This window comes from Pleurodeles waltl, chromosome 3_1, assembly GCF_031143425.1.
Source record: "Pleurodeles waltl isolate 20211129_DDA chromosome 3_1, aPleWal1.hap1.20221129, whole genome shotgun sequence".
Classification (NCBI taxonomy): Eukaryota; Metazoa; Chordata; class Amphibia; order Caudata; family Salamandridae; genus Pleurodeles; species Pleurodeles waltl.
This window is the reverse complement of record NC_090440.1, coordinates 1,331,746,868-1,331,761,497: the sequence shown is the minus strand read 5'-3', so window position 1 is coordinate 1,331,761,497 and position 14,630 is coordinate 1,331,746,868. Positions and strand designations below refer to the sequence as shown.

General features: G+C 42.8%; 1 protein-coding gene across 6 annotated transcripts in view; it reads left to right on the top strand.

Moving 5' to 3' along the window:
- SLC35F5 (solute carrier family 35 member F5) overlaps positions 1-14,630 on the top strand; it is a 575,369-nt gene that overhangs the window by 68,945 nt on the left and 491,794 nt on the right. For 2 of the 6 annotated variants that reach the window (XM_069224685.1, XM_069224688.1), the window contains exon 3: positions 58-161. The exons of the other annotated variants lie outside the window; for them this stretch is intronic. In XM_069224685.1, the coding sequence (XP_069080786.1) occupies positions 156-161 (6 nt within the window). In that variant the 5' untranslated portion in view covers positions 58-155. The remainder of the gene's footprint in view (positions 1-57; positions 162-14,630) is intronic. 6 annotated transcript variants of the gene reach the window in all.

Below are 14,630 nucleotides of genomic sequence, written 5' to 3'. Positions count from 1 at the left end.
TACAGTGGCAAGGACCTACACTTATTTAATTTGTCTTTGCTTTTGGTTTTTGGATAGAGAAATTGAACATCATCACTTTAGACCTTGACACATCGTTATGAAATCAATCTAATAATGATAATTAGTGAGACTTATCATGGAAGGATCTTTTGAATATGAAGGTTAGTGACATTATATTATTTGGGTATTGATCACAGTGGCATGCACACATAAATGATTTACACTGTTGGTCAATCTTGGGGATATTGTATTGGGATGAGTGTTATTCATATAAGTGCATTTAGTTATTCTGGGTACATGGTCACCTATGCACATAAATTGGTTGTTACTCATCACATTAATATATGTGCGTTTGTTTATTTTCTCTGTCACTATTCAACTACCCACATGATACCGCATGCTTATTCACATTATCATTAATATTCGTAACTAAATTGTACCGTATTAATATGTGTGTTATACATTGTTACAGCCCTGATGAAGTCATAAGGGTAATATCCCTAACGAAACACGTGTTGGCGGGCTGGATTTGAGAGATGTCAGGAGATTCTATCGGTGGAAATTCAATGTGATGCTTATTTTGGAATTGATTTAGAGAATTACGGAATATGATTTATTGGACTATATACCAACTGATTGTGGATACAGTGGTGCCAATCTGAACATGCATATGGACTAATAAATACATTTAACATAGGTGGAACTACTGTTGTAACAATATTCACATTCCATATAATTGAATTGAATGCTGTTCTGGTGGGTTGTGTGCCTAGCAAATTTAGGAAACTTCTGCTCCAGGAGACTCGTCTAGTAGACTTGCATTGTCCCTTTCTTACTTGATAAGGCAATGGCAGTCATCCATGCAGATTTTTCCCAGGGAGCGGGGGTGGCTATCCTATTACACAGGGGGTTCCCCATGACTATATCCCAATCACATATAGACCCTCGCAGGCATTATGTGGCGAAGGGCATACTTGAGGGCCTCCATTGCCACCTTGTCTCGGTTTACCTACCTACTCAGGGTCCAGCTGGGTCATTCTCCACATTGATCTCCTTACTCGTGAAGTTGCCTATGGGTGTCTCCATTCTTAGTGGTGACCTTAACCAAGTACCCAACCCTGAACTGGATATTTTTGGTTCCTCTACCCATGGGTGGGTTTCTACAGGGTTTCCACAACTGGATGGCTGGATGGAGGCGTTGGGTCCCTTTGACGTATGGAGGACCTGGCACCCTCGAGACATGGTCTATACTCACACTCCGGCTGCACAGAATGACTCTAGTATTGATCTCTTTCTAATGCCGGCGACAGATAAGTGCAAAGTGCAACATTTCTCCCACGTGGAATATCAGACCATGCTCCTCTTACTCTGAAGTGTGGTACTGTGGATAGGACTCCAATATGGCATCTTAATAGCTGGTACCTCACAGACTCTCAGTTTGTGGCCTCTCTCACCCCAGAGATGAGGAGGTACTTCGAGACCAGCCAGGGTTCCGTCAGCTCAGCGGCCACCCTCTGGGAGGCTGGTAAAGCGGTGATTCATGGGTTGGTGAAGGGCCTTGTAGACAGGGGCGAATTCGACAGGGCGATGGAGATCAAGGCCTTGGAAAAACAAATCCTTAAATTGGAACACCAAGAGCCCAACTGCTAAGGTCCTGGGTACGTGCAATGTCTTTCGACCGCCAGGGACTGGCTACAGCACCTCGGTCTAGACGACGCTCTCCAATGGCGGGTCAGACTGAGATACACTTATGAACACAGTGATAAAACTGGGAAGCTCCTTTACTGGCTCGCCACCAGTGACGCCTTGTCCCGCCTCATCCTGCAGTTGATAGATGCGGATGGCTGCCATCTCTCTTGGAGCCCAGACATTCTATGGACTTTTGTGACCTTTTACCTGTATGCCCGACGACCACGGCCACCCAGGAGACTGAACCCCCTTTTGCCTGACATACCATTACCAACAATCTCACCCTTCCTTGCTAGTTAGATGAACCTATCACCGAGGCGGAGATCACAACCGCCCTCACCCACATGCCCTCGGGCAAAACACCTGGGCCTGACGGCTTCCTAGTTGAGCATTACTGCCAGTTCTGCACTGACTTACTCCCCTTGGTGCTTTAACTGTATACCAAAGTGGCCGAGCGGGGCACGTTCCTTCTTGAATTAGACCTTGCCTCAATGGCGGTCATCCTTAAGCCGGGGCACACCCATGAGAGGTGTTGTTTGTACTCCCAACCCCACGCCCGCGTTCAGATTAATGGCTCTCTGTCCAGCTGCTATACTGTCCGTCTAGGCACTTGCCCCTGTACCCTATATTGTTTGCTCTAGCAATTGAGTCCCTGGCAAGGCTTATTCTCTGCGACGGCCAGCTTTGTGGTTGGTTGTGCGATGAAGGGCTGGAAGAGTGAATCGCCAAAAATGTTCTGCTGTTTTTGGCCGATTTCCCCCCCTACTTCCCCCACCCCCACCTCAGGGCCCTGCTACTTGGATCTTTTCACCTTGTTCGCAGAAGCCTCTGGCCTTCATGTAAACAGTTCCAGGTCTCTACTGGTCCTTATTGAGAGGAACGCTGCCACTCAGTTTTGGCGATTGGACATTCCTATACAGCACCTCTTGGTTAAGTGCTTGGGTTTCCATATCTCCCTGCTCCCCGAATTCAAGAGACACCATAACTTGATGCAGCTGGGGTCCAAAATCAAGAGTGACTTGCAGAAATGGTCACTGCTCCCCCAAACATAATGGGCTGCATCGCCCTTTTCAAAATGATGTACCTCCCCTGTTTTCTTTGTCTTCCAACGTTTCCCCCTTCTGATCCCTCCAAGTTGGATTTTTTGCTCTCAATTCCGTCCTCTGCTTGTTTTTCTGGTTTGTCGCTCCCGGATTGCGTTTCAAAACGGTCACCAAGTCCCCTATGACTGAGGCCTGGAAATGATAGACCTGCGCTGTTACTACTTGGCCTCCCAGTTGATCATGATTAATGACTGGTTCTGCAGCAGATGAGATGACCTCAAATATAGCATGGACTTTGCTCCTTGAGCTTTGAGTGCATCCTAGGTTTGCTATTTGGCGCTCCCATACCCTAAATGACATCACCTGTGTTATTTTCCTTTGCTGGCGTTCTGCCCTGCGCCTCATAGGCAGGAACGGTGTACTAACGGGGATGACGCCCCTGTGGAGGGGTTGTTAGCTTCACCACACGGCTTACCTAAAGGGCTTCCGTAAATAGGGCAAACTACCTTATCCCCGACACACCTGCACTTGCCTGGTACACTCACCCACCTGGCCTGCTTCCATTGCCTGGTGATGCTTTAATCTTATCCTGAGTTGTCCAGTTATCTCTGTCTATTATCAATAAGTATGTGGCAAGCTCTTTGAGGTCCTGTAAAGCGACCTTGACTTGACTCCCTGGGTAACTCTGTTGAGGATGGTGAATGAGCTGCGGGCTCCTGGGCTTGCCGCACGTTCCTGGGTATAGCCACATTGGTGGCTAAAAAAGACCTCGCTCTGCAATGGAATTCCCTGAGCACTCCCCCCCCCCCCAAAACCACCCCCAACCCCAGCGAAATGGAGGATGGATTGCTGTGCTCAACTCGGAAAATCTGTTTACACTACCTGCGGATGCCCACGGACGTATGACAAGATATGGGGGATATAGGAAACATATCATGGACTGCAGCTATGATTTGGTTGTAGAACAATTGAATGTCACTGTGAATTGCATAGGTGAATGTCTATTTGGTGGTTTAAAATCAATAAATACTTTGTTTTTAAAAAAATAGTATGCCTCAAGCAACTCCATCAGAGTGAAATCCAATCATTTGAGGGACAGCCTAAGAAGGCAGTGCTCTTTCTTGATGGACTGCTGCACACCCCTTTATGAGAGATTTATTGTATGTGGCTCCATGAAAGAAAACCACAGACACTTGCAGAATTGCCCAGTGCATTTTGTGCTTGAGAATATAGATGGAGACACCGCAGAAAATGTGTTTTATTGATTATGAGTGTGAGCAAATTTGAAAATCTAACAAATTAAGTAAGTCTGTGCCGGCTTCTGTGAGAAATCCTGGGCTTACCTACGGAAGCTGTGGCTTAAAGTGAGAAGTTTTTTTTTTTTTAAAGCATGTCTGTAAAGCATCATCAAAATAACATTAAAGTTGTGAAATTAAAACTAGAACATTCCTGAACCAAAAGAAACAATAAATAAAACACAAAAAAGAACAGTAATTAATATAATACCAGAATCAAGAAAATTGTTAAAGGGGATCAGTAGTTCTCAATATATAAAGGAAAAACCAAAAGTAGCCATGGAAAACAGTTGTCAGACCAAAAACACTGTTAGAGCATCTGTTGAAAATCAAATCTTAAGCATATGTTCAGGCCGACCACAATGGACCATCAAAAAAAAAAAATCCAAGGTCTTGTCAACTCTGGAAATTTTTCCTCCCTCTGCTCTTAAAAATTATCACAACCTCCTGTCCTGGTTTCTCAAAATAAACTTTAATTCAAGGCTGGGAGACCCACTGTAGTGCTGCATGCAAAGTCGCATACAAGGGAGAGTCTAAAAAGATAATCTGACTGCGTCTAGTATTTATACAGTTCAACAGGCATTGAATACAAATAGCTGATGCATATGTTACAATCCGACAAGCACATCTGTTATTCGTATGAGTTGATTTTTTGTGACACTACACTCCATGGGCAGGGCTATTCTACTGCTTCTAGATAAGATAACCTGTTCTATTTCTTTGAACTGTTTGTGCTCTTTCTCTGCCTACACCTTGTAACTAATCTATGCACTGAAACTCAGGGTTTGTACATACTTTATAGGTTTGCTTTTTGACATGTTTGATTGAGTGGCACAAAATCAAGTCTTTTCTCAAAATGGAGTTAAGGTTCTATTTCCTACCTCCTCATCACCCCGCCACCCCCCTCCCCCTTGTTGATTTTTCATCACTTATATCCTTCTGATCTATCCTTATGTCCTCTATGATGTTCTTTCCTAGAGTGCCTATCTATGTTACTCCTTTCTGCCAGCATTGCAGTATTGTTTGGAAGTCGTAGCAACAAAACAACAAGACTATTACTATTGGTAATAAGGTCTGATAGCCAGGATGGTAACCATGAGAACCAGTCAGAAAATCCATCACTGGGGGCCTTCTGCTCCCCGCTGTGGTGTTCCTTAAAGTTTATAGGGCTTTTATGTCCTTGGCCAGTGTTCCATTTTCTTCATCATTTTACTGGAATGAAGGTACAACAAGAAGACCCTATTTTGGCACATTCCCCACCTCAATGGCAGTTAGCATGTCCAACACCATCCTGTTTTCCATAACAGTGATGCACATAGTTTGAAGCTCTTCTTTGATTGAATTGAATCCATCCCCTGTGCTGTTCACTAGTAGCATTAACTCATATCTGGTCAGTTATAACCAACAGGCATTGGCTATGGATTGTGGGGCAGGCATCAATCCTCCCAGAGAGATGCTACCAAACCATACCTCAGCTCCATTCCACGACCTATACTCATCAGGCACTGATTGCACATCTGGGGCAAAGTATTGGCGTACATCCCTCTTCCTTCTATGTTCTAGTGCATGATGTTGCTCATGTGCATAGATATCTTCTACTGTTATGTTGTCATATAGTGGAACTATCAATATCTGGTACACCAGTATGGCAACGGAGCACATGCCCTCGCAGCTAAATGGCAACTGGATATATGCTAACATACCACATACCCATTACGTGTCCATCAGTGCTGCAAGGCCCCCCTGTACAGATGTCAGAACTGTTATCTGCTTGCAGTTCTTATTTATTTCTACTCTGTGACCCATTTCCCCTACAACACACAGACCATTATTTGGAAGGGAAAATGTGAGTTGGGGGAGGAACTGGATCAATAAAGGTGTATGAAATACCTCAGAATCCCATATATGGGTACAATTCGTACATATCTAATTATATTTTGTATCATCATTATACACCCTCGAGGGACAGTCTGTGATATTTCCTCACCACTGCCCCTTGACATAAACTTGGGCCTGGAATGTTAACTGTGGCCAGAGTTCACAGGTGGAGTCACACTCGTTATTACATTTTCTAATCTTCAGCCCTGCGTCTGTGCATTTCGGTTGTCTGAGAATTTCCAGCTTTTCAAGCTGGCAAAATCCTGAAACATTGATTGAGCTTGTTCATCTAATATTGATGTGGAATCCATTTTGATGTTGAAAAATTCGAACCATAAAATTGCAATCTCCCTTGATGTAGCATGACATCAGGGTTTTCAAAAATATGGGGAATGGGTCTTATGACCCCTTCTTATTTCTTAAATATCAATGGTGTGTGGTATAAGGCTATAAACAAAGCATGTTGCTTTGAAATGTGCTGTAACTGTTGTATGTAAACATTTGTATCCCTTGTTCTGGCACCACAAGGGATGCATAGATTGCTGAGAAACTTCTCTTTTTGTCCTTAATAATTTGTCAGTTTCATCTGTCATTTGCCAAAGGGTTACTGGTGCTTGCACGGTTTCATTTATCAGACTACCTGGCAGACCCTTGTCTCTTAAGGAAAGGGTCAGCAACAATTCATTCATCAGACTACCTGGCAGACCCTTTTCTCTTAAGGAGGGGGTTACATCACTTAACTATCTAGCGGGTTCTTACCATTTAGGAGGGTAAGCATCAGCAACACAAATATAACACATATACACATAAAAAAAGAATGAAAACGAAATTTCATGGCAGAAGACTTGTTATTCCAATGAAGATCCCACAGGGCATTCAGGGGCTGGGATATATAAAGTTTTTTGTTTTTAAAGTTTTGCATAGAAAGTGATCATATTCCACATTTTCTCTCTCCGCCCCCCTATCTTTACTCCTGATGAGAAGGAGTGGCACAAGTTTGGGCTGCTCTGATGTCTGTGATGTGGATCCAGTGTTTCAGTTCCTGCACCGTCACTGGCATTGGCGTAGCTTGAATCACTGTGTAGGGGCGAGAAAGTGTGAATCTTTCCATTGTCTAACAGATTTTGTAACGAAAATGCAGTAACCGAGGACAATATGTTGACATGGTACCACAGGTGGCGTGGTGGGCCTCGCTTGTTGCAGCTGAACCTGTTCAGATAAAACTCTGACAGCTCTTGTTAGGGCAGACAAATATGCTGGCATTTCTTACCATACTACATCAGCAGGTCTATGTGCATCCGTATTTTGTCCTATGTGGGACGTCTCCCATTGGCATTGTTCTGCCTGTGATAATCTGATGTGGCGTTAGGTGATGGTCAGACGAGGTAGCATTCCTAAGGGTGAAACATGCCAGAGACAAACAGTATAGCCCATTTCTGTTCAGTGTTACTGATATTTTCCTTATGTTATTTTTTAGAGCACCACTCGGGCGTTCCACTATCCCATTAGTTTGGGGTTGATAAGCAGAGACAAGGGTGTGCTGTATTCCCAGCATTTGGGTAATGGATTCAAAGATCTTAATAACAAAATGTTTGGCATTGTCTGAGCGGATAGCCTTGGGAATGCCTCATCTTATTACTACTTCTTTTAGAATGAGTTGAGCCGCGCTTTTTGCATTCGCAGCCTGGCATGGGCCTGCTTCTATTCACCTAGGAAAAGGACAAACTACTACTATCGTACCTCAAGGTCTTACACCTTTTGTCCACGTCTACAAAGTCAATGTGTAATTCTTGGAAAGGCCCTCTGGCCTAGGTATGGATGGTCATGGTAATGCTGGTGGTCTGGATGAACTGTATTGTTTCCATGTATGACACTGATGTATAAAACAATTAATTAGATCTGGAAGGTCTGAAACAAACCAGTCTGCTGATATGGTATCTAACAATGTCTTTTTAGGGGCATGTGTTTGTAAGGGCAATTGTGTTAATGCTAAATCGAGCAGACTCCGGGGCTTCACTAGTTTGCCTGTATCTATATGGCTATACAAAAAATCAGCGGATATCCTACATCCTCTCTGTTCCCAAACCTCCTTTTCCTCAGGAGGAACTGTATCTCGTATGTCCTGAAGGTGATAAGCTGGTAATGTCATATAATGGACATCACCCCCCCCTTTGTATCACATGTCTGCACTGTACATATGGTATTAGCCATCTGCCCAGCCTCCTTAGTTGCCTTGGCTGGCTGTGTTGTTGCTCTGTGACACAGCATCCAAGCCTCTGTGTGTGCTTGGCATTTTACCACTGCTTTGTTCCCCCATTCTTCGCACTTCTATTATTAGTTGGGGCCACGAGCTACTGGTGTACCATCGCTCTTCTGAAAACCTCTTCTCTGCCACCTTGTTATCCCAGAATGGACAGTGGAAGCTACATAATGATGCGTCTGTATGTATTGTAACATCATCTGGCTACACCAATTGTAATGTCTTTACCAGAACGTGTAGTTCTGATGCTTGGGCTGTGAAGTGTGAGGGCAAAGGAAAGTACAGCAGTACTGAGTACATCACTTTAGGTAAAGTACCTGTCTGTACCACTGTGGCCTGTCACCTGATCTATCATAGAGGATCCATCACTCTATAGTGCACTAATTCCTATAATGCACAATTTTAATTGAAGCATTGGAAAGTATCACTTCAACTTTGAGTTGTTAGAGTGCTCTCAATTTTCTGTAAAACTGCATAAAGGCATGTTCGACATTCAATGTGGTGGGGCTACCAGCTGTTATTGTTGATGCCTTCTCTACAGCAAAGGCTGCTGCTGCTGTTAGGGACTGCTCACAGGTAAAATGCCCTCTCATTATGTTGTCTAGTTGACCACTAAAATAAGCAATTGGCTTATGCTCCATTGGATATTTCTGTGTAAAGAACAGCTGTCAAAGTTGCACCATTTATGCGTGAGAACAAAAAGAACTCCTTTGCATGGTCTGGCATTGCCAGCACTTGTACAGAGAAAATGGATTCTTTCAAGTCATTGAATACCTGTATCAATTCTAGTGTCCACTGTATAGGTGCACTTGGTGAATGCTTCCCTTTAACCATTTGGTATAAGGGGGCTATCCTAGAGCTATAATCAAAAACCCACTGCCTCAGAATATTGCACAATCCCCGGAATGTTTGCATTTATTTTACAGTTTGAGACAGTGGCTGGTTGTGGACAGCTTTCACTCTGTCTTCTTTTATCCGTCTGCCATTTGCTGAGATCAGTTGTTCCAAATAGTGCTCTTCTTACTGTGAAAACTGCATTTTTTCCTCTCAACCTTGCATCCTTTGTGTGCTAGGACTGTTAACAAGTTCATAGTATCTTGGATGTGCTCCTTGTAAGTCACAAGTAAGTCATCAACATACTGTTGTGCTGTCACATTGAAAATTGGTCAGGTCATTTCTAAGGACTCTGTTAAACAGTGATGGGGACACACAGTACCCTTGACGAAAACGAGAATATAAATATTGGATCCCAGAAAATGTGAAAGCAGTCAAATAATGAGACTCTGGATGTAACCGCAGGCCAAAAAAAGCATTTTTCAAGCCTATGACAGAAAAATACTTAGCATCCTTGGGTATATTTGTGAGGATAACTGAAGGACCAAGAACCACTGGAAATTCTTGTACCACAATACAATAGCGTTCGAAGGTCTGTAATCCTGGTCCATCCTCCAGGAATTCCCATTTGCTTTGCACACAGGAAACATTGGTGTATTACATGGTGAAGAAGAGGGATACAAAACCCCTTGTCTAACCAATGCTTTTATAGTTACGCTTATTCCTTCCTGGGCTTCACGAGAGAAAGGGTGCGGTCTTACTCTAGGTAATTGCACATTATCTTTTAGTTTTATTTTAAATGCTTCTGCACTTAATATCAGTTCTAAATTTGGATCCAAGGACCATAGTTGGGATGCCACACCAGCAAGACCGGCATCCACATCTTCGACTGTGGTCCTTGGCAATTCGGGGGTCCTTGTCTCCCCCTGTATTTCTGTGTCTTCTTCTCTTTGAACACAATCTCTGTGGATCTCAAATCGTCATTAAACAATATATCATCTGTTATGTTTGATACTCTAGTCCCTGGCGCTGTGAATATTACAGCTGACCATCTTCCCTGACACTGATCTACTGTTTCCAATATACCAACTTTACTTGTTATCCTTATTCACATCAATGAAAGTACTAATACCTCTCCTACTTTGGGGCATTCTGATCTGAACAGAATTTTAGGTGGTATCTAGCCACTTGCCTGTCAATATTGGTACATTAATTATAAAAATGTTCTAGCCCTGCTTGAATGAAAGACCTATTTGATGGGGCCCCTCTTATTTGCAGATCCCGTTTCTTTGGTGCTGTTTCGAGGCTCATGCATTTTAATTTTAATTATTATCTTGCTGGTACTTCCTAAAGCGACATTCCATTATAAAGTGTCCTTTCCTCCCACAATAGAAACTTGTCATAGTTTTTTTTTATCTCCTCCTCTCATTTAGCCCCTTCCTCAACCCATACCTTGTTGTAACTGGGGAGGCTGCTTGTATGGCACTATTTGTGCCGCAGGCAACACAGAGGCTGTATATAATGGTTGTGGTGCCACCATTGGAGGGACTGGAGCTTCAACTGCTTGAATTGCAATAATCACACCCACTCCCACTTCTTTTTTTGTCCTGCTTTTCTAACTTTTGAGCTGTCAGCTAAGCACCAGTGCGTTCATACATTTCTTTCTCCTTCTTCTCTCTCATCTTTCTTTTTTACATAATGTAAAATAATGCCTTGTATTTCTGGCCAATTCTTAATTTCAGTTGCTACTACAACATCTAATTCATTTTGTATATTTTCAGTCAGACCTTTCTCAACAATGTGAAAAAACATCCTACAGTTTTGCAGGTTGAATTTCCCCATCTCCATCATCCACATCTTTTTAATCCTGTCCATATATTCTAAAACTGTCTCATCTTTTCCCATTGTCTGACTCATCATACCTCCCACATCTGGGTATCTGGATCACTTACTCTCAACTGATTCCATCTGGCTGCACGTATATTATTCAGTTCGTCACCATCTCTGTTATTATTACTTGTTAACGTGATCCTGTTGTTTGGCTGCCCTGTTGGTACTGTATGGTGAAATGTGGTATGAACATTGTCTCCTACAATCCTGGCCAGAAGGCACTTCACATCCCCTATAGCCAAGACCACGCCTGCTATGTGTTGTTCAAAGGAGGCTATGTGTGGATGCTCCTTCTATTAATGGTGGTAATTGTTTTCATAAGTTTTCCTTTTACATGTGTTGCCATGGAACATATACTTGAGGATTGCACCCAGCACCAAGTTGTATCAGTGGTAATACCTCAGAGCTGTTTTACAGTTTCCTTGGGGGTGTCTGCCGTCATACATTTCTGCGTACTCTTGCTAGACATGTAACGAGTCTGTCATGTATTGATAATCCCATCCTAAAGATCCCCCACGCCTCATTATACAATCTTTAGTTCTGGCTGAATCTCTTGGGGCAAAGGACCCCTTCTGGGTCTCTCCGGGTAATCTTCAGTAATCATTAGTAAAGGGAAATGCGTTAAATGAGGACTGTTCCTCCAATATTACTATAATCAATAATATTCGGTGCCATACAGTCCTGTTTTACTGCTTATTGACACAAATATTATTAGGGACAAAATATTCCTCTTCATCCTCCTCATCATCCTCATTGTCATCTTCTCAGAAGGTAACATTTCCTTTCATCCTTATGCTACCTTTTAGGTCGGTGGGATTCCCATGAGTACCTTCCAACTTCAATTTATCCATTTCACTCTGTCTCCTTTTCTTTGTCTGTTTTCCTTTCATTACTCCACTCATATGTTCCCGTGGCTCTCCCTGTTACTCTATTTCTCTGTCTTCCAGTGACTCCACTATATTATCAGATAAGGAGCATGCCTTATCTTGGTGACAATTTAACTTCTTAACTGTTTGTTATATCTTCTCTTGCTCTTCTTTACGTACCCTGCCTCTCTCTGGTGCCATTCCCTCCCAGTGAATTCGCTTATGTGGGTGCCCCTGTCCCTTTGAGGTGAGTTTTTAATCTCCTTTGTCAAAAGTTAAGAGGGAGGTATTAAATCCGGTCCCATCAAACTGACTATTCTCCCCCTATCGCTGTGTATCTAGCAGGGAATCAAAGATCTCATTAGAAGTGTGGATAACGAGAGACCGTGTACGGGGAAATACCTCAAAGTCCCACTTGTCTCATATATTTGTATGTTTGTGCGTTCTGACATCTGTGGTTGCAGTTGACCATCTCCCTTATCCAACTACAAGGTAAATGTGGCAGTGACTTGACTGGTATATTTTTTAGGGCTTTCAACCTCTGTCTCAGTGCCTGGCCCTTGTTTATTGCAACCTGCTGTGTCTTTAAACACCTCATCTGAACTATTAGGTTAATTCATGCCTGATGAGGTATTTCATTTAGGTGGTGATGGAGATAGGGCTTCTCCCAGTGTGTGTTTGCCTACCACAGTTCTCTTCAACAGACATCTCTTTCCTCTATAGGGGTTCTTACATTCCTTTGAATGTACATATGAGAGAGGGGTGCCATGGGTGGCGGAGGCCAAGGAGTCCCAGGGTGTTTTTCTTCCTGATCTGGTTTAAATGTCTGCCACGTGTTTGGTGTACCTATTTGTTTCTTTAATCGTTTTCCCTTATGTGGCCCATGAACATACATCTGTAAGTGGCTGAGTGCCACTGGGTTAAACACTCCCTTCTTTGGCCATGGGTGCAGACTGTTCTGGGTAACCTTATGCCACAATGTTTAATAATCCTGTCTAAATCTCCTATAAATACTTTTAACACATGTTGCAAAGGTGAAGACATTTCTGATATTCACTTTGGCACTATACACATGTCATAACAATATATAAAATTAATAAAGATACGTAAAACCTTTGGAGTCGGCGATGCTATGTGTCTGGCTCCGGTTTGGAGTTTCAGAGCAGATTTTATATATATATATACACATTCACATATATATTAGTACGTCAATCCGTAAATCAATATACAGTCACAATATAACAATTTCTCATCAGTCTGTTTACAATATTGTCATCATCTGAACTTAGGGCCAGATGTACCAAAAGGATTTTACCCATTCTGTGTCTATGGGAAAAAGCTTTCGTACATATGGCCCTTAGTTTCCGCCTCTCCAAAAATGGCAGGACACAGATTTCCTCTTATTCAATCTATGCAGAAATTTAGATGTTCCTGATAAAAAGCAACCCGTCCCTTATGGTACCTTCCAAGAACCTGAAGAGGGAAGAGAAAACAAGTGCAACACTTAAGGCTTCGGAAACCACCCTGGGTTCACCTGTCTTTCTGAGCCACATGGCTTGCACCCCCTCCCTGATGGCAGATTTTGCATAAACGCTGGTGTCTGCTTACCTGTATGCATGCTGATCACCTTGGGGGGAGGGAGAGAACTGGGGTAGTCCATGGGGCCCGGCAGGTCCAGCTCCAAGGGGTCTCCTGGTCGACTCACCAATGTCAACTCTGGACAATTTTCCTACCTCTGCCCTTAGAAATGATCACATCCTTCCATCTTGGTAAACTTTGATTCATGTCCGGGAGACCCACTGTAGTGCTGAATGCAAAGTCACATACATGGAAGAGTCTCAAAAGATAATCTGACTGCATCCAGTACGTATACAGTTCAACAAGCATTAAATACAAATAGCTGATGCACACATTACAACACAGCAAGCACATCTGATAGTCATATGAGTTTTTTCTCACCCTCTAGCTTTTTTGTAAGTGACACCCTACAATTCCTGGGTTCAGGCTATTCTGATGCTTATAGAAATGATAACCTGTTCTGTTTCTTGGAACTGTTTGTGTTCTTTCTCTGCCTACGCCTTCTAACTAATCTATGTACTGAAAGTCAGGGCATAGTACATACTTTATAGGTTTGGTTTTTTACGTTTGTTTGACTGAGTGGCACAAGGTGGAGTCTCTTTACACGATGCAGTTAAGTTTCTGTTTCCTATCTCCACAGATCTCCGCCCTGGTCACTGCTTTACCTTTTGACTTAGTTGTTTTTATGGAAGTCAAAATTATCTAGCCTGGCAATGGAGGATACGGTGGCAGCTGAGAGGTCCCACAAGGTCAGATACTTCAAATTAGGGGCTTTAGCTTGAAGCCTCGAGTTTTGTTGTCCAATAATCTGAGGTAGACAAAATAGACAATTTTTCATGCAAATGTTCTCTTGCCCCTGGCTTGACTGCTTGCTTTTCACTTTCAGGCATGGACACATTTCTACTTTTCTGGCAATTGATGTCCTCCAGTAGCGAAAGGCTGGGTGACATTGCTGGACAGGGCTGTACAAAGTTAAATGCCTTCTTTGTGGGATCCAGCTAAAGTTTTATTTTTAATTAATTAATTTATTTGTTGATGGGAAAAAGCTCTGAAAGGAACAAACCAGGAAATTGTACCTTCATACAGCGTGCCTTTCTCAGGTAGCCTCAGCACCTTATTTCTGTCGTCCAAAGGTTGTAAACAAGTCTCTCCCAAATTTTCCCAAAAATTGGAGGCGTTTTTTTTTTTTTTTTTTAGAAAACCTCCCTTATACATAAAGTTCTTTGCCCATGGGATTTCTACGGAGCCCACTTCTTGCTTCTCAAGATGCTCTTAAATTCAAAATGGCCTATGCTCT